Genomic DNA, 20,667 nt, shown 5'->3' on the forward strand with positions numbered 1-20,667 from the left:
ATGAGTGAGTGACTGCTTCATCTGTACCGACTGCTACGTGTGCATGGAGGTTTCCTTTTCCCTGTGGATAAAGATGAGACAATCAGATTATGGAGAAAGGCTCTAATAATTGCAGATAAAACTGGGAATTGAACACTGATTTTTAAAAATAATTTTGCCAAGTATTCTGAATTTGAAGATAGGAAAAGACGAGGTAATATGGTTTGCCAAAATGTTTGGCTAATCTAAGACAGAGTGAGAAAACAATTGTTGCCAGTTTATTTTCTTCCCAGCGTATAATTAAAACTTGTGTAAGTGAAAAAGCATGTGTACATCGCATGTACAAGTACAGCCAGACCACACTACCCTTCAAAGTGAGAGAACTTCCAACCTTCTACAATTAAACGGCCACAAAAGATTTCCATCAATCACACTTCTTGATTTATTGATTGCTTGTCTTCCTTCATCTGCTATATGTCTTACTAGACATCTTCCTTATGAAAAAGTAACTGCCAATGTAATAATTCCTTTAGTGTATGCAAACAGCAGATAAAGATATCGTTGCCATTACAGAGACCATTACACTTCTCTATGAACTTGTATGGAAATAAATATTTACACATTTATTTTTAAACTGAACCATTTCTGCAAGAAAGAATCTAACAGTGTCAGAGAGTCGATAATACAATGAATTTATGCCACAGAGATACTTTCTGGTGTATCTGTACTCTGTTTTTACACTTGCAATTCCTCACCAGAATTCAGAAAGCGTTCAGAAGGGAGCAGCTGTAGCTGTCAAGCTGAACGCCGTGAGAAAAATGTTGCTCTGCAGTCAGATATCGGTGCACACATTGTCCATGGGGACTGTGCATTGCATTTGCAGCACTGCTGGAACTCCAGTTGCCCAAGCATGCACTTACCCAATTAAATACTTGGCTCCAAGAGCATGCATTGCAAGCAGGCACTGTATGCTAGGTGCACAAATGGACACAAATTGTCTCCTGTGGAGAAATGCTGCCAGTACACCCATCTCTGCCATCCTGCAGTGCTGTAGCTCTCACCGGACAAACAGCACACAGTTACTTCCTGGTTTTTGTGTTGTCTTGCCAGGCAATCACTGTCACTTTTCTTCTCAATATGTGAATATTCTGAATATTCATGTCTGCAGATTCATGCATGTCACTGATGCAAAGAACACCACAAGGCTGCCTTGCTTCTGCCAGCGATGGATGGACATAATTAGTTTTCTCTCCTTTTCTTCCACTCCTTCTGCCACATGGCCAAAATGGCAATGCTTTCTGTCCCAGCTTAAAAACGGGCTCCTGAAGGTGCAGACAGCCCTGCTTTCTTTGTCTGCTCATCCCATGTATGAGCTAATACAGCCCCTTTGCTCCTCCCCTCTGAAAAGCTCATTTGCAACAAAGTGCTGGGAAATGTTTCATTTTCCTCCTTACTTTTCCAGTGACATTTGCAACTAACAGAACTCATGCTTTCCTGTTTGTAGCCAAGCATAACTCTGGGCTGAATAGATCTTACCTGCTCTTCTTTGGGAAACCTCCTTTGCATTTCCCTGGGAAAATTTTAATCGAGCAAAGGCTGCAGTGTGGTGCCCATTGCAAGACTGCAGCTGGAAAAGACATTATACACACCAGCTGTTGTTTTTGCATAATGCCAACTTAACAAGTTTTAAAATTATTGCTAGTGGTTTTAAATTGAAAGTGAAAGGAATACAGAGTTCAGAAGAGCATCCATCAGAGTGCTGGATGCTGCCCTGCCGTGTTCCTTAACAGCATCACAGAGCAGAAAAATATTGTAGTTTTATGGCTAAATTTACAGTTTACATTCTTAACCCTGTGTTTTAAATAAGCAGAGTTGTAATTATTATTATTTTTTTAATTTAGAAAAATTCAGGCATAAAATACATACAGTAGATAAGAACGTAGTGAAGATGCCTGTTTGTGAAATACATGGTTGGAATTTAAAAAGCCACCCAAGACAAAACATCTCCTTCCAAAAAAAAATTTCATTTACATTGTTTAATATGACTTATTTTCCCTAAAGTTTCGATTTCTATATCTCACTTTAAAAAAATTCATATATATTTATACATATACAAATACTTTTGTATTTTGTATAAATTATAAATACAAAATGCATTTCTTTTGACTGAAAATAAATACGCAGATAAGTGGGGCTGATGCAACAACCGTGTCATCAATAGAGTATTGTTATGGAGCTAAATAGAGATCTTCAGTTTTATTAGCAAAGTTTAATTAAGAGAGATGTTGAGCAAAGCCTAAGAAATATGAAGTGAGTTCACTTGGGAGAAGTGCTACGCAGTTTGCAAGATCAGGAATCCATTTAACTGTGTTCTTAAAATGCCCTTATATCCATGATTTACCAACAAAGTATTCCTGGAAGCAAGATAGCATTTTTTTAAAACTCTTCTAAATATTGCACATGGAACCCATTGCATTTGTGGGATAACTTGGAAAGGAAGAAACATGACAGCCTTTAAGATCTTGATGTTACATTTACCTGTTGCTTGTTTTGTTTTTTTAGGTATTGGCCTGATCTTGTGGTAGGCAACCCTGCCCATGGAGGGGGGTTGAAGCTCAAGGATCTTTAAGGTCCCTTCCAACCCAAGCTGTTCTATGATTCTATGAGTGCATTCATTGTTAGCTCAGCTGCTTTCTGAGGATAGCTTAATGTGCACTTCTAGATGTGTGTGTGCTTTGTTTACTTTTCTTGAATCAAAAAGACAGTGTTGAAAGTTTTAAAAAGTCAATAATTTATTTTCCATCACACTCCGGCAGCCAAATCGTCCGTTGCAAATTAGACTTTAAGGAAGCCTTCACAAAAGTAATGCTTATACTCCATAATAAAATCTGCATTACACTTGAAAAAAGTGTACTGGGCTATCCTCTTAAATGTTCGATTTTCATGATAAAATCCACATCACGCTTTTCAAAAATATGTTTCATTACCCTCTGTGCATGCATCTATACAATAGCCCAGCATGAGAAGGATGAAGAGCTATCGGAGTGGATCCAGGGGAGGGCCACAAGGATGATCAAAGGGCTGGAGCACCTCTCCTGTGAAGAAAGGCTGACAGAGTTAGGTTTGTTAAGTTTGGAGAAGGCTTTAGGGAGACCTCATTGTGGCCTTCCAGAACTTAAAGGGAGCTTATAAACAGGAGGGAGTCTGGTTTTCTACAGAGTCTGATAGTGATAGGAAAAGAGGGAATGGTTTTAAACTAAAAGACAGGAGATTTAGATCAGATATTACTAGGAAATTCTTTACCCAGAGGGTGGTGAAGCTCTTGCACAGGCTGCCCAGAGAAGCTGAAGAGGCTCCATCCCTGGACACTCTCAAGGCTGGATGGGATCCCGGGCAGCCTGAGCAGGTGGGTGTCTGCCCTGCCCATGGCAGCGGGATGAAACTCTATGGTTTTCCAACCCAAGCTATTTTATGGTTCTATGAAGGGCAAATCGTCCACATTTTAAAGGTTAGTTGATGATACTTCCTTTCCAGTAGTTACAATGATTAAATCCTAGAAACGAACTTATAATTGCACAGATAAGCTTTGGCATGGGGTTTAATGCACTGTTCAGTCCCTGATCTTCAGATAATCTATCTGAAAAATCACTGCAGCAGTGTGGTGACATCTACTTGTATTTACCTCATTGGAATCTGAACTCAGGAACTAGAGTCTCAGTTCAGTTGCATACATGTAAACAGCAAGTAACACTGAAGATGCTTTTTGTGTATTTGAAAGGATTCTATGAGGCAGAGAGGACCTACAAGAAAAGCCAAGCTTCTTAAAATCTTTTCTAGAGACTAAGTCCATGTGGATGACTTAAAAACTTCAAGTGGCATGAGACAACTGAGTGTGAACAAAAGAATCACACTCCTAGTAACAACCTCTTAGTATCAGCTAATCCAACTGTCTTACTGCTGGCAGTTTTGCTGGAGTTACCCAGCTGGATATTCATTCAGTGCTGATGATGGAAAAGAACTTCCTGGCCATCCAGCCAATTCTCTGGGAAGTCGTTGCACAATTGCATCATGCAGGGATGATGATGGTGATGATGTGCTATTATTAAATGTCCAGTGTCTTCTTTTCCTCTTCTCTTACACCTTTTGTCAAGCTGTGGAGTAGCCTCTCGCCCACGTATAACTTGTTTTTTGAGTTGCCTGTAGCATGTCAAGAAGACTGGAGCCATTTCTCAGCTGAGCTGTAGTCTGCGTATAAACGTACAAATCATCACACATAATTACTCTGCATGCTTCAGCAGACTCTTCCTGCTTTGTGGCTGCTACTGTTCTTAATTGTCTTGAAAAAAATCTCATTCCACTCAGAGTCCCAGCAAGGCAGCATTCCTGCTGCTGTTAGAGAGACAAAAAGAAGAAACTGACACCTACTGTAACAAGATGAGACTGGGGGAGAAGCAGTTGAATATGACCAATAAACCTGCATTTTGTTCCACTGCCTGCGATTATGGCTGGTATTGTAGCTCTCAGGTGCCCTGAGGTACTTACATATGCCCCATATGCTTCAGTGATTGCTGTCCCTGTGTCACAGTCAGTCAAGTACCTGAGGGTTTGACTGCTTAGTCTTTGGCACAGGGGGAGCTTCTGGTGACCCCCTGTAACAAAAGGGGCACAGAGGTAGTGACCAAAATTGCATAAGGAATTTAAACTTAAATTTATAGACAACTTGGGAGAGGACATTAAAAAAAAAAAAAACAACAAAAAACAGCCCATTAAAAGTACCTGCTAAGCTGCAGAGGTGTTCAGAGGACCACCACTGAAGACATCATCTGTAGTTACCCAGTGCTGTCTGTATGTCCTCACAGCTTACTTAGAGATCCTTAAGTTCAGTGGGTTTTTCAAATGGCAGCACAACCACAGTCCCCTCACTCCCACATCTGCTGTTCTCTGAGTGTCACCAGATAAATTCCTAGCTCCACGGGAGGTCAAAACCCTACGTGGCTGCCTGGATACAAAAAAGTCATCCCAGAATTCTGCAGAGGAGTGGAGCTGGAACTTACTCTGCCTTGCCCTTAATCAGTCTATGGCCCGCTGGAGTAAACTTTGCTCCATTGACTCCAGGTGAGTATCAGGACCTCTTCTGCTTCCTTTCATGCAGAAAGGCACCATATTGACTGCAACCCGCAGGCTCTATAGCTGTTGCAAAATATTACTTTTTCTGTACTTTAAATCCTCTATAGCCATAAAGTTGTTATTTGCAAGCCCACATGTTCAGTTTAGGCAGATTCTTATCCTGCTTCATCAGACACCTGTCACAGATAGGCATCCTCAGCTTGGTAGCCCTCTCAGAGTTCCTCTCCCTTCCAGTCTTCTCAAGTGAGTGGCTCTCTGTGGGAAGAATCAATGCTGAGCCCTGCAGCTGCCAGAGGAGCTCACTGAGATCTGGATTCATCTCTGTTGTGCAGTGTAGGTAATGCCATGCAGTGATTGCGATGCTCAGTCAGATGAAGGCCCAAAGCCAGAGTCCACAGGGACTCTTCTGTGGTCACATGCAAAGCAGCAGCATGCTAACTGCAGGGCTGGATTAATACCCCACATTCCTTCACATTGCTGAATCATCAGGCTTTTCCAAGGAATACACTGCAGCTGAATCCTGGATGTTGCTGGGGTTCACATTGTATTTTTTTTTTACGAAAATAACCTAAATAAATAAGGAGGTATGCCAGGTCAGTACCTTTTGAATCATAGAATCATAGAATCACAAGGTTGGAAACGACCTGCAAGATGATCTAGATCAACTGTCCACCCATTACCATTGCTACCACAAGCACTAAACCATATCTCGTAGCTCCTCATCCAGACACCTCTTGAACACTGCCAGGGAGGGCGACTCCACCACCTCCCTGGGCAGCCATTCCAGGGCCTGACCACTCTCTGAGAGAAAAAGTTTTTCTTTATGTCTAATCTAAACCTCCTCTGGTACAACTTGTGGCCATTTCCTTGGGTTCCTGTTTGTTGCCTGGGAGAAGGGGCCAAACCCCTCCTCATCACAACAATTGAATGGTGCTAGCTGACAACTGGCTGAGTCAGCACATGAACAGAGAGCCAGCAGTGTGCCCAGGTGGCCAATGGCATCCTGGCTTGTATCAGAAATAGCACAGCCAGCAGGAGCAGGGAAGTGATCATCCCTCTGTTCTCATCACTGGTGATCCTGCACCTCGAGTGCTGTGTTCAGTGTTGGGCCCCACGCTACAGGAAAGGCATTGAGGCCCTGGAGTGTGTCTAGAGAAGAGCAGCAAAGCTGTGGAAGATCTGCAGCACAAGTCTTATGGGGAATGGCTGAGGGAACTGGGATTGTTCAGTCATAGAAGAGGAGGCTCAGGGGAGACCTTATCGCTCTCTACAACTGTCTGAAAAAAGGTTGTTGTGAGCTGGGGATTAGCCTATTCTCACTAGTGAACTAAAAATAAGATGAGAGGGAATGGCCACGGTTTGGTATCAGGAGAGGTTGGATTTTAGGAAAAATTTCTCCTCAGAAAGAGTGGTGAGGTGTTGGAACAGGCTGCCCAGTGGTGGAGTCACTGCCCCTGGAGGTGTTCAAGACAATAGATATGGCACTGAGGGACGTGGTTTAGTCAGCATGGTAGGTTGGGTTGACGGTTGGACTTGGTGATCTTAGTGATCTTTTCCAGCCTTAACAATTCTATTCTTATATAATTCTATCAACTAGAACAAATGTAAATATGGGTTTCTCTCATGTAAAAATTACAAATTATGAAGATTTCAGATGTGCAATTTTAAGTCCATCAGTAATTTTAATTTTAAAACTGACATCAGTCACATATAGGGAGCCATGTAAATCTTAGACGCTAAATAGCCAAGCAAAGAAAATTAATGGTAGTTTAACGAATAGTGTTGAAAACTCTTTGAGAATGCAGTTAGGCAAATGACAGTACACATGTTTATGGAGAGATTCCAAATTGTTTACTTAGTTGAGAATTGCATTAACTGTACAAAAATGACACTTGAATGTAGGAGAAGAAACAAAATTACAATCTGACTGTTTATTAGCAGAAAGATGAATATTTAGGAAATTATTTTATAAATCTGAACCAGACTTGCCCACCAAGGTGGCCTTAGTAAGAAGCGATATTCAGTGTGAGGAGCACAGCTTTGACTACAGTGATTCTCTACATCACTCTTGGAAAAAAATGATGACCAAAAAACAAGTGGGTGCTCACTGTGCCCATTGCCAGTACAGAATTTGACTGTTCCATTAAAGCCCCAGCCTTGTTCGGGCTCTTATTTTAAAGCATTATTTTAAATGTGACACATGAAGCTTTGAGCTAGTACTGCGAACCCAGAAACAAAGCAGTGCCTGCTCATGGTGTTCATCTGCTTGCTCCTTTATTCAGAAAAATGTATATAACATGAAATATTTTGAAAGTTTTATGAGGAACGTTTTTGAAAAAGAACAGAATGTACAGAGCAATCTGAACTTATCTGCCCTGCCTTCTGCTTGTAATACTTTCTGAACATGGCAAATGGCCAAGGGTGGAACTTCTTTAAAAAGTTAAAATATATGAAAATTGTAGCACACTGAAGAAACAAAGCTATTTACTTTTTCTTTCTTTCTTTCTTTCTTTCTTTCTTTCTTTCTTTCTTTCTTTCTTTCTTTCTTTCTTTCTTTCTTTCTTTCTTTCTTTCTTTCTTTCTTTCTTGATTTGTTTTATACTGAGGGGAAGAGCAGAACATGATTTGATGAATTATATCTTTGTAATTCACGGGTGATTTCAGTAAGAAAATTGACACTGCTTGTTCCTCTTCTCCCAGCGTAGTACAGAAAGAGCTAATTGACAGACATGTATGTAGAGGGCTCTGTGTGAACTGGTAGAGAAGTGCTCAGAAGCAGCCATCACTGAGAAACTTACTGAATTTCAAAGGTGCTCATAGCTCTTTTTGAAATTAGCTCACACTATCCTCTCTCTTCCTTACCAATGACTTTTGCTCTTGATTTTAATTGAATTCTGTCAGATTCCATGTTGCATTTATCATTACAAGGATTCAAATCACCTTTGTAGACTCCTATGGTTTGCATAGCTTACATCCAATTCTGTTTGAAGAACTGGCCAAAGAACAACTGTCTTCCTATGGAGCTTCTCAGCCAGGCTCTGCAGGCTGCAGTCTGAGCAGTAAAGGAAGGCAGGGAAGATAGAGGGAAAGCTGAACTTTCAAAATATTAATGCCAGCCAGAGCACAAGCTGACTCTCCTTTAGAGGTGGAGATAAGTCATTTTTAAATGCTACTTGTGTGGGATGAGATACTGGGAGGAGAGATATTCATCTGGCTTACGCTGGGAAGAATAATTGAACAAGACAGAAGATCAAGATCATGATGCACCTTTGACTGCTGTCTAATTGTCTAGATCGCTAGTTGTCTGTGTTCTAGATTTCTTATACACACTAATATTAGCTCTAATAAATCAATGTATGCAAAAGCAATAGTGCCAACACACTTGTTGTTACAAGGACTTCAATTCTTATTGCGTGTATGCTGCGTGCTCAAAGCACTCAGAGCACCTAGGTTTTAAAGACTGATTCTCCACACCAAACCTTCACAATATTTAAAAGATGGCAGACAATCCAAACAGCAGTAGCTCCTTTTTGTGTGCTGAAGTGTTATTACTATCAACACTGTGAAATGCTCAGCAGCCTGAAGCAGGGCTTAGGCTCCAGGTGCAGCAGCTAGGAAATTTAGAGGCATTTTCTCCCAAATTCTTCTTCAAAGACCAGAGGAGAACAATTTAGCCTATTCTTTCTCTTCTCGTCACCTTCCATTCTGCACTGAGTGGCAAAGATGAAGTGGTGACTTGTTTCAGCACAGTAGCACTGTATTATATTGTGCACCATGTTTCACTGGAAAAGCAGTAACCCAACTGCATGCACCAGTCCTGCAGCGTGTCCTGGGTGTGCAGAGGGGTTACAATGGGAGCAGGTTAAGATGAATCCTGTGCTCCTGCTGAAGCTGTCTGAGAAGGCCTATGCTAATCTGCAAGGAAAAATACTTTTAAATAAAGCAAATAACAGCTACTATTTTGCCAGGGCCTCCAAAACTATAAGAAATATTTTGCTTTTCAAGGCTTTATTTGTTGCAAATGGACTTACCTTAAGCACTGTTAATTTAAACAGTGGCCAGGACAAGTATTTTTTTCCATTAACCATAATTTAAAGAATGTTACTGTGGGCAGTGCCAGTATTACAAGAATGTTTAAGCTAGAATTTACAAAAGATGGCATCAGTAAATTAAAAATTGCTACAGGCCCCTGGACAATTGATAATCTAATGGAAACAGCAAAAAGAATAAAGATTACATACTGAGGATTTTGTCAAAGAACCTGAGATGAAAAGCCAATCACCACAGTTAAGTAAGCAAAAGCTGGAAAATGGAGCTGCAGCATGCATGGTGTGTGGTTGAACATCCTATTTGCATGGGGGTTTTGTGAAGTATGTGGACTGGGAAGATGCTCACTTTATCTAGCACTCGACCCAGATGCTGCAGACGTGCACAAGTGCAGCAAATGTAGCCTCTGAGTGTTCAGGGTGAGGGAAAAGCAAAACTAACCCCAGAACTTTCAAGATGCTATCAGCTGTTTGTGGTCTGAAACTACTGCCTCTCTTTATTTTTTCAGCTTTCACATTTTTTGTCACAATACCCCGTAATACTTTAAGTCATAAAATCAAATGCTTTGGAGCACAATCAGTCCTGGTTATTTGTCTAAAACTAGTAACAGAAGCATGCTTTCCTCCCGTGTAGCATCCAGTTGTTTATGGCTTTGTATTGAAGGCACTTAGGCCACATTCAAAGGGAAGTGTCTCAGCACTTCCTAGGTGCTTATGCAACACAGAGTGAGCTCTGCTAGCAAAACCAAAACTGCATCTCCCTGGCTTTATCTCACCAGTCTTGGCAAATCCTGAGCCAGCAAATGGCTATGTCAGCCATGAGGGGGCTTGTTGCCAACTATCACACAGATCTTGCAGTGCAGATCCCACTCAGTGATGTTGCAGTAACCCTGTGCAGCACCACAGCCCATCTGTCCCGTGGTGCCTTCCTTCCAGGAAGGAAAGCTGCCCTGGCTCTTCTCATCAGCATAAAGATCTGTACTCATCCAGAGAGAGGTGAGGGCTAGTTGGCTTTGGAAGCTGCTTGTTAAACAGGGCACAGCTTACACAGCCAGATGCCATCCACACTGATCAAAAGATGAGTAGGCCTGAAGAGCTTTGCAGTGATTATTTGCTTTTCTTTTTTTTAATTGAAGCTTCTTCCACTAAGAGGAGTCATTCCACAAATTGCCTTGGGCTGAGTGGAGCCCTTTTGCTCAGAAGCTGAGTAATACAGGTCTTTGTAACTGTTCATTCCCTGATGCTCACAAGAAAGATCAAAACAAGGAGAGTACTGAAGTGTTGTCTTTAAGGGACACAGTACTTCAATGCAGATACTCAGAAGCAGAAAGTTTGAGGCACATTAACACACAAGAGAGATTTTTGTCCAAGACTGCCCCCATCTGTTATTGCTTCCTAAATGAGAAAAAACCAACCCAACCAAGCAGGTTAAAGCAGTAAATTCTGTGATAAAGTGAGATTTCTAGGATGCTGATATTTAGTACTGACATTTATTGGAATAATGAACTGACAGTTATCTCATTGCTTGGATGCCTTTGAAATAAGGAAGTGGAAGGCATACTGAATCTCTTCTGTGAGTATTTGAATGGGGCAATTTTATTAAACTGCTTTCAACAAATGGAAGTATTGATGTTTCTCTTGGCTCCCTCCAATTTATTTTCAATAAAATTACTCTGAAACATGAGCTATATTTCTTTAACAATAATAGCTTCTTCTCTGGCAAATACAAAACAGAGTGCCACTTCTCTTTCATAAACTTTCTGCTAAGGCCAATTCAGTATTTTATTTGTGGAAAGCCAGCTTCATATGTTTAACACATGCTTAAATAAGTATACAATAACCAAGTCTGCTCTTGAAAATTCCGGTTATAATTCTTAAAAATGTGTAGAGGAGCAAAGTACTCAGCTCTGAATTTTTTCATCCACCTTCAATTCCAACAGCAGTAAACAGAAGCAACTGTTTAGAACTGAACAAAACTCCCCCCACATTTTTGGGGAATAAAATTAGTGAGCAACATAAACTGCTGTATTAAAGGAGAGTTTTGCTCAGCAGATCATTCAGCCACAAAACATAACCACATGTTGCCATGTGATACTCTTCCGGGGGAGCCCTAAGTAATTATTTTTCAGAGTCTAACGAACAGACTTGCTTTTCTAAAAGTTGCAAATTAAAAACCTTTGAAAATTCATAATGTATTATTAATCAACAAGATGGAAAAAGATAATTGGTTAACAGTTAACAAATCTTGCTCTTCTTGTTAAGGATTTTCTCTTGTGGACCTGTACTAGAAAAAATACTTACACTGAAACAGACCACAGATGTGTAATTGTAGTGGCCCAGAATGCTTAGGGCAGGAGCTCAGACAAGAAGCTCAGCAGGATATAGGCAAGAAGCTTTGCTTCTTTTAGCTTAAGATACATGTTATTTGGAAAGGAATTCTTGCTCCAGACATCTCCTGTGTTCATAACTCAAGGTTTATATTACAGAGACCACACTGCTATTGCTTCCAGCTTTAAATATTCATTTCAGCTTGGATTTCATTCCAAACAAAATTACTTTCGGCACAGACAGACAGAAACTGTTGGTGTTCTGCTTATTCAGTAAGACATGGGGAACCCCTCACTCACTGTGTTAGATTGTACCATCAGTGGTCTGCAACTTAATCTTCACCATGGCATTATCCAGTGAAAGGAAATCTCTGCTTGCCTTGCCAGCCTAAAGACATATCTCTGCCTGCCTATTTCCAGCTGGTGATAGATTCAAACATCACAAAGTCTGCCCTGTCTTTCCTTTGCATGCCCCTGTCTCAGTACTGGCAGCATCCCAGTTTTTGCCCACCAAGGGCAGTGCTCTCAGGCTGGTTGGTGTGGTCTCAGCACTCAGTCTGAGAGCAGATGGAACCAGTGAGTAAGCATCTTGCACCTTGACTGCAATGTCATTTATCTTGACTTTAGTAATGCTTTTTGACACTACCTCCCATAATGTCCTCATAGATACATAGATACACTGGTGAAGTACGATCTAGAAAGGTAGACAGTGAAGAAAGCAACTGCACTGCTGGGCACAGAGGATTGTGATCAGCAGCGTGAAGTCCACATGGAGGCCAGTCGATCGTGATGTACCACAGTGGTTGATGGTGGAGCTATTACTTTTAAAAATTCCTATTAATAAACTGTTTGATGGTGAAGAGTGCAATTTAATGTTTGCATATAACAAATGCTCCATGCGTAGTGAGGTGGAGGGGCAGGGGGCTGGACATCTAGAGACATGGATAGTGGGCAATATTATGGTAAGTGAACAGTTGGACTAGATGATCCCAGATGTCTTTTTCAACCTTAACCATTCTGTGAAAATAGAAAACTGGGAGGAATGGCTGATAAACCAGTGCTGCCAATCTTATCAGGCTGGAGAAAAGGACAAACAGGGACTTTGTGAACTTCAGCAAATGGAAGCACAGTCCTGCCCCTGTGGCATCAGTTCACATTGGCGGTCAATTGCCTGGAAAGCAGAAAGCAGAAACTGTTCATTCAGACAAACTGCTCCTTGTAATCTGAAGGAGAATGAACACACATGAGCCCTCCCTTGTCTCGTGAGGTACAATAGACTTCTACCATATGAGCACATACACGCATCAGAGAGGGTAATGTCACTTCTCCTGCGGATTGCCTTTTCTCTGCTGCTGTGAGGAAGCTGTGGGTGAATGAAGCAGGAGGGACACCAGTTTCTGTGCAGGCTGAGCTCAGCCTTCCTGCTCCCTGGAACTGTAGTGTGTGGCTGATCCCTAGAGGGATCGGACCGAGCTGCACTTTTCAGAGGATAGGAAGAGAGAACTTAGCTCCTGGCCACGTCTCCAGGTTTATACTCAGCTGAGGTGTTGAAGTGTAAACCAAGTGTAAACCTCGCCTCATGAAACTATAAGTATCTGATTTGACTGCAGAATGAAAAACTAACTACGAAACATTGAACTCTTCAAGCTTCCCATTACTTTCTGGAACCTTCATACACAAAAACATGTGACTGATAAACATTTGTATTTTTCCACATCCCTCTGCTCATCTTTTCCCAGCTTTTCTCCCCTTTCCTGTATGTTTGGAGGAACATGACCATTTCTAATCAAGAAAAGTTACACTTCAGGGGCCGTGTCATCAATCTGACTTCATACATATCCCTTTCACTTACCTCATTATGTGTAATAAACTTCAGATGAATAAGCCTAGCAGCTCACTAGTGTGCTGACAGCACTGAAATCTAGAAAGTATCAAGAAAATGAAAATGACTCATTAGACATGCCAACCAGTAATGAAGCAAAGCTGGAGTACCAGGACAGTTTCTGCCTAAAAAGAAAGCTGTAAGAAGTCTTATTTCTGAGGCTGATAGTAGAGAAACAGCTGTTGCACAAAAAAAAAGACACTAGAAAAAATATTTCATAAAGAATAGTTAGATACTCTTTTCAGAGGTCACTTCATTGCATATTTGTATCACCAAATAGCTATGAAATAGTCTTAGCTGCTAAAGACAAGAAACTTCAAGAAGCAAGCATGGCTAATGAGTTAATGATAATGTATCATAATTACTTTTGTTGCTGTTGTTGTATTTTTAATTTGGGAAGAATACAGCCCTAAGTCCTTCTCACATTGTTCAGCATATGAATTCATAAATCACTTAATTATTCCGGTGCTGACAGACTGATCCTGGCAAAGCACCTTCCAAAGAACATTGTATATGCCTTCAATAAGGACTATAAAATTTAAAGCAAAACTCAGTTTTACTGTGTTACCTCTTTATGTTCTTCTGTTCTTTCATTAGCAAAATGAAATTCTAGGAGCTGTTGTTAGGCCAAGGGAATAAATCAAATGAATAATCTCTAGTCAACATTTCTGAATGTAACTGAACTTTGTGATCGCTGCGGGAGAGAGCATTTAAAAATATAAAACATTTCTTTGGTTTACATTAGGAAATAAAACCCTAAAATGTTAAATGTTAAAACATCTTTGAAACGAAATAATACAAGATCTAATTAGGTTTTAATTATTTGCAATGTAAGAAAACCACATAAACTTGATATTTACTGAAATTTTTGTGAAAAAAATGGCACAATTGCAACCATTACTACATTGGGGAAAAAAAAAAAAAAAAAAAAAAAAAAAGACGAAAATTCCAAATAAATCCTAAAAAGCAGAGGATCAATAATTAAAGTAATTCTTTCCTAGGACCAACAAAGTTATCCATCATGTTGGTTTTTGTTTAGGTTCCACAAATAATGCTGTCAGTGATTCCTTACTAGCTTCACTTGTACAGTCCTTCAGCTCAGTGCACTTTGAGCTGACCAGTCTGTGATAATTCCATTCTTTGCTTGCAGTTAAGTTGGATCCACAGAATTGTTTCCAGCTGTGTTTCCAATATAATTCCCCATGTTATCCTATTGATATAAATGTTGTGGAAGCTATACTAGCCAAGCAAAGGATGTTCATATCATGTCGGCTTGAATACTTTTAAAACATGCTGGCTGTAAATCATTGTTGCTCTTTCCAAATCACAGAAGCGTGGCCTGTTCAAAATAGTGGAAGGTCAATCCATGGCACTAGTTCACATGTAGTAAATATCTTCTCAAAACTTTTTTTTTTCCAGAAGGAGGACAAGAAGGAAACATTGGTAAATCATTTGCATGTTAATATTGTACGTAGGTACTGTACTTCTAAGTATATTTCCAGATGTGCAGCTCATATGAACTCTTTCAAAGAAGCACGAAGTTCTTCCTTGTGGTTGCACAAGGATTTCCATGGTGCTTTCTAGGGCAAGCTGAGTAAAGCTCAATGATATCAAGCATGATATACTCTGAAAGGAGGACAAACGGTGCAAAATATAAAATAGTGAATAAGGAAAATAAACTGATACAAACAATTCAGAAGAGTTACCCTTGAAATCATATGATTTAAATATTAATTTAATTCCTGATGCACGGAGGTGGCTCAGAGTTAAAGCATTCATTCGTTGGAAGGCTGGGCGAGTTCTGGGCAGTGGGATCTTCCAGACTTTGTGTAGATCCCTGCACACTGACCAGATGCGGCCACAGGATGGAGCTCATGCACTTTGCATGCTGCACTATTCACGCAGGGGAAAAAAAAAAAAAAAAGATGAAAAAGAAAAGAGGAAAGAGAAAGAAAGAAAAAAGAGAAAGAAAGAAGAAAGAAGAAAGAAGAAAGAAGAAAGAAGAAAGAAGAAAGAAGAAAGAAGAAAGAAGAAAGAAGAAAGAAGAAAGAAGAAAGAAGAAAGAAGAAAGAAGAAAGAAAGAAGAAAGAAGAAAGAAGAGAGTGAGTGAGCCAGACTTTCCCTTTGGCAGAGTGCTCCTTGTCATACCCTGCAGTACATGAGCCAGAAAGTAGTCATGGATGAGACTGATTGATCTCTCTATGTTTACCAAGTCTTTATGAGTATTTCAGATAGGCTTATCCATCTGCCTCCTTGACTTCTGGTTACTATTATTTACCTAAATCCATAAATTAAGGGCTGGAAAGGTAGAAAATAGAATGGGCTGTCCAGGGAGGTGGTGGAGTCACCAACCCTGGAGGTGTTCAAGGAACGTTTGGATGCTGTGTTGAGGGACATGGTTTAGTGAGAGCTATTGGTGATAGGTGGATGGTTGGACTGGGTGATCTTGTAGGTCTTTTCCAAACTTGGTGATTCTATGATTCTAAAATGTATCCCATTTATCACGAATGAGCTGAATGCTTCATTGCTTCAGAAGGAACATCATCTTGTAAGCGACTCTCTTGTCAACTGGTACCAAGTGTTCATCACAGCACACATCTGGTGGTGCCACAGAATGCTTGCAGAGAACAGGATGTGCTGGGTAGATCTAGGAATGCTCCTTAACCTTTGCTCTCGGAACCAGCCGGACTCAGGAGAGTGCCTCCAAAGCTTAAACATTTCTGCAGCTTCAGCAGGGAGATAACTGCACACAGTGACTTACAATGAGGACTGCAAGACTGGGAGCCCAGCCCAGAAGCAGCAGTCCTACTTTGCTGCGTTCACAAAGCGTGCACATCCCTTTCCTTTCAGTTCTTAACTGCAATTCTTCCACAATTCCATTTGTAACTTCACAAGGAAGACAAGGCAAACTGAAATGAATATTTCCCCTTACCTCTTACATTCTTGGGACTTAAAGACCCCATGAGTAGTACCTCAGTTGTAAACTCAGCAGGGCGTACTGTAGGTAAGCCAGTTTTGCCCGAATACAGGTTCTGCAATTCCACTTTCCCTTCACTGTGTCCATATAGAGAGTAAAAACGTGCTTATGTACTACACCGCTTTTAATCAAGGTTTATAACGAAGCCAGACAAGCACTGGAACACTTTTATATAAATATTTCCCCGATGAATCACTGATCGGCACATCACAACGAGCAGCACTGGGGAAATACATTCCTCACAGCACCGTGAAGCAGGCACCTTTTAAATCATTTTAAATCATTCACAACGGAGTGAACGAGCGACTCAGGAAAGAGGGGAAGGAGCTGAGAAGAGCTGAGAAGAGCTGAGAAGAGCTGAGAAGAGCTGAGAGCAGCGGCCCAGCACCTGCGCACCTGAGGACCGCCGGGACCGGAGCGGGGGCGGGCGCTGGCCTCCAGGCTCCGCGCGCCTCTTTCCCCCCTTCTTTCCACCTTCTGCTCTATAACTGCCCGCCTCCTCTCCCGTCCCTCTCGACTTATCGGACGCGGCGCTGTGAGGGGAAGAGCAGTCGGAGGGAGGGGAGCGAGCGGCAGCACCCCCGGCCCCGACTCACCCGCTGCTGCCCGCCCAAGGTCGGTGCGAACTCCGCGTCTGTGCCTCGGGGGCCGGGGTGAGGCGGGCAGGGGCGGGCTGCGAACGGGAGCGCTGTACGGGCACCTGCGAGGGACGGGGCGAAGAGAGGACAGAGATTTCTCCCCCCGCCCGGAGCAGCCTCCCTCCTTCCCGCTGCTGCTGCGGAGCGCGCTCGGGCGCATCGCTTCCCCAGCGGCTGCCGTGGGTGTGAGCGCGCTGCCCGGGCACGCGCGGAGGGGATTCCCGCTGGCTCCGACGGGATCCCGAGCCTCAGCTCGGTGGAGGGAACGCGCTGCCCCGCTGTCGTGCGAGTTGGAAGGCGCTTTCAGACGGGGTGCTCGCAGGAGCTGATAGCGGAGAGCGCCCCGAAGAGAGTCGAGAGGCGGCGAGGGTGGGGCTGCAGGTGGATGGCGTCGAGCCGTGCCGCGAGGGCTGCGGGAGGCGAGCGGGACGTAGCCGCCCTTGGGGCTGCTGGAGCCGGGTTGTGGCGCCCTGCCGAGCCCCCCGCCGCCTTCCCGCCCTGCTCGAGCGGGGGCGGCCGCCATGGCGGTGGGGCTGCGGCTCCCTTAGCGCGGCGGAGCGCTGGAGCGGGTCACGCTGCTCCGTTCGCCTTCGGGACGTCGACCCACGGAGTCTGTTGCCGTTCCCAGGCCGCGGCTGGGTGCTGGGTCGGGCTGCTCTGTGAGAAGCTACCGCGATGTAACCCTGGTGGCTCGGTCCCTTTTCCTTGGCCGTATTTAAGTAGCAGCCGGAAACACGGCACTCCTCTGGCAGGTCTTGCCTACGGCACGTGGACGTACATCAGGTTTCTCTCGGACTGAGAGGCCTCAAAGCCACCACGTACCGCCGAGAGAAGGTGCCCCGTTGCGAGGCGAGTACGGCCCGGGCAGCCCGCAGCACGGAGCGTGGGAGCAGCAGTGCTCGGGGCAGGGATCTTGGCTTGCCATGGGGGCTGGAGTTTGGTCTCTGCTGCCAGAGCTATTCAGTCAGATAATTCTGTTACCGAATAGTTAACAAAAGGAGAAATGTAAAAAAAGCTGGAGGCTGTTTCTTCTCGTTCCCAGGTGATGCCAGCCACGAGGTGGCTGCATACTCGTGTCTGCCATTGTGGGCCACTCCTTCTCCAGTACAGAAGTCAACTCGTGCCTTGGTTGTGTTTACTCCAGCACCAGTTGTGCTTGTGTCTGTAAATCTTACCTCCTCTATGCAATGGCTTTTCTCCTAGAAAGTGCAGGAGGGAGGAATTACAAGTCAGTCAGTACTTATAGCTGTTATTTGAGAGGAGGTTTAATATAAAATCTAGCAAATGAGGAACTGAACCACAACTGTGTGTGAATATTTCAATATCTGGGTTATTACATGGGAAGAAATCCATGTGTAGTGGTGGCTGCACCAAAGAACGAGCTGCAAGCTGTCCTTTGAAGAGTGAACATTTATGTGTTAAATGTATTTCTAAGGTGAGGAGAAGCCTCAGTATTCAGTGTAAGTTGCACAAGGCATGCAGATTTTCTCTTCCTTTTTCTTATTGCCTGTCAATAAGCTGACTGCTGACTCATCTCGCTCCAGTCCTTGGATTTGTGTATAGGAAACATGGGCACCTTGCTTGGCTTCTTGAGGTGGTGGTGGAGTTTCTGTCCCCCTGGGGGGGTTGTGGCAATGAGGGACACTATTGGGTGTGGTGGTGATGAGTGGATGGTTGCACTAGATGATCCTAGTGGTCTTTTCCAACCTCTGCTATTTGGTGTGAGATTCAAAACATGGGTCCGAGTAGTGTGGATCTTGTTGGCAATTTGGCTAAAACTTAGTTAAACTCCTTTGGGGTTAGAACTTCAGATAATCAAGCAGCCTGTAAATTTCTAGGTGCTATACCGATGTGACATTAGACCTACCAAGTGCATGGATAACTAATGTGAATTGTAAATGTTTGGAGAGAGAAGGACATACGTGTCTGTCATCTGTTGGCTGAGGTACATCAGTTTGCCTCTTGTATTCTTAGGTAGTGGTTGGACAACTTGTATTATACCTTCCTTAGAAGACAACGAAAATAGGGAAGGTAAATTAAATGATGTTATTTTGAGGATATTAGAGAAAGTGACATGGGAAGTAAAATGGAGAGACTTGCAAAACAAAAACTTGTAAACCAAAGTTTACCAAAGTAAACTTTCAAATGCTGAGTCTTTGACAGCAGCAGGATTATGTTACTAAGCTTAGTTTAATTTTCCAGTAAAATACTAACAGGAGAGGGCAGCAAAAATTTTTAAGAAACTTGACTAAAACTACTTGAATGGTAGATAAATGTTCATAATATCATGTTTTTAAGTGTTCATGAATCTTCAGAGGTACATCTTTATGTTGAGTAATTCAGCAGGAAAGTACCGAAAGTTGATGTTTGTAATGGATTGAGTTAGAGTAAATAATTTTGACCACGGCATTGCCTACACATAGAGTTAGTACTTACTCAGCTGATACCCTGCATGCCTTCTGGATAGTGTCTGCTTTAGTCCCTGCAAGTGCTAGATAGTACAACAGAGAGTGCTGAATAAGATAAAAGTAGGATAAACAGGGTAGGCTCTAGTCACAATGAAAAGAGAACTTGCTTCATCAGAACAAAATTCTGCTCTTTTTACAGCTGATGTATAAAATTGCTTGGTTGAACTGACCAGTAAATTACGTAAATTACGTAAATTACTGGGGATATTATATACACTTTTGGTATTTTATGGTAGTCTTTTTAAGTGCTGCTTAATCTAGAGATTGAGAATTCTCTACCATAGGTATCTTGTTAAGGGGCTTGCAACACTTAATTGTGTAAAGATGCCCATTTTGCCTTGATATGCATACATAGCGAGCACTACTTCCAATACTAACAAGCCTTGCAGAGAATATTTTCTCTTTGCATGGAACCAATTTTTAGGACTGTCTGGCACTCAAAATGTACTCCTCTGTCTTAAGTGAAACAATTTGGTTAGTAGTTGTTCTCAGGATGTAATCTTTGCTTCACTGATATCTATAACAAACTCCTAGCTGTACTGTGTTTTTTTGTTTAATGGAATCAGTTTTTGCCTGCACTTTCCATTGAAGTGTATACCTTAGATTTACAAGTTCATTAAGTGTTTCTCTTCTGTGTTCTCAGACCCGCTGATACTGTATACATCAAGTGGGAAATGATGCTGTGTTGGAATGAGGTACAGAGCTGCTTCCTCTTGGCTTTTTTAGCTGTTGCAGCTTACTCTGTCAGTGACGCCCAGGGCCAAGGTAAGCGATAAATAAAAAGATGGAGCTTTTTACTAGATAACTCTGATGTGCAGAAATAGACTTCTTTGTTCCAAATGTAAGTGTTGCTCTCTTCTGTTGGGATGCTGATCTAATATTACTGAAACAAAACAGGAGTTTTGCTGTTGATCTTGGGAAGAGAAGATCTGTGCATTTGTGTGTTCTTCTTGAATTGTGTATCTGAAATATCATAAACCATTCTGTTTGCAGGCTTGGGTGTCTCTTGTAAATAAGAGTAAAGAAAGAAAGTGTTCTGTATAACTTATTTTGAAACTACTTCTCTGAAATTGCTGTGACTGCCCTCTATGTGATCAAGAAAGCTTGAAGGACTGGCACTGATGTTAAACGCACAGAATTTACTTTTTGTCTTTGTTGGAACAATAACTGAAGTAACACACACAGTATCACACAGTACTGATACTGCAGGTTTTTCTTAAATC

The 20,667-nt window shown here is 42.3% G+C and overlaps 1 protein-coding gene across 6 annotated transcripts in view; it reads left to right on the top strand.

The window, feature by feature from the left end:
- The first annotated feature begins 16,813 nt into the window (after positions 1–16,813).
- Positions 16,814–20,667, top strand: part of COL14A1 (collagen type XIV alpha 1 chain) — a 116,078-nt gene continuing 112,224 nt past the window's right edge. For 2 of the 6 annotated variants that reach the window (XM_052703954.1, XM_052703955.1), the window contains exons 1-2: positions 16,817–16,949; positions 20,085–20,209. In XM_052703954.1, the coding sequence (XP_052559914.1) occupies positions 20,119–20,209 (91 nt within the window). In that variant the 5' untranslated portion in view covers positions 16,817–16,949; positions 20,085–20,118. Of the gene's footprint in view, positions 16,950–17,894; positions 18,412–20,084; positions 20,210–20,667 lie in introns of those variants that run through there. The other 4 variants (XM_052703950.1, XM_052703953.1, XM_052703956.1 and 1 more) reach the window with 3 other exon arrangements.

The sequence above is a fragment of the Tympanuchus pallidicinctus genome, unplaced genomic scaffold (genome assembly GCF_026119805.1).
Source record: "Tympanuchus pallidicinctus isolate F22 unplaced genomic scaffold, pur_lepc_1.0 scaffold5, whole genome shotgun sequence".
Classification (NCBI taxonomy): domain Eukaryota; kingdom Metazoa; phylum Chordata; class Aves; order Galliformes; family Phasianidae; genus Tympanuchus; species Tympanuchus pallidicinctus.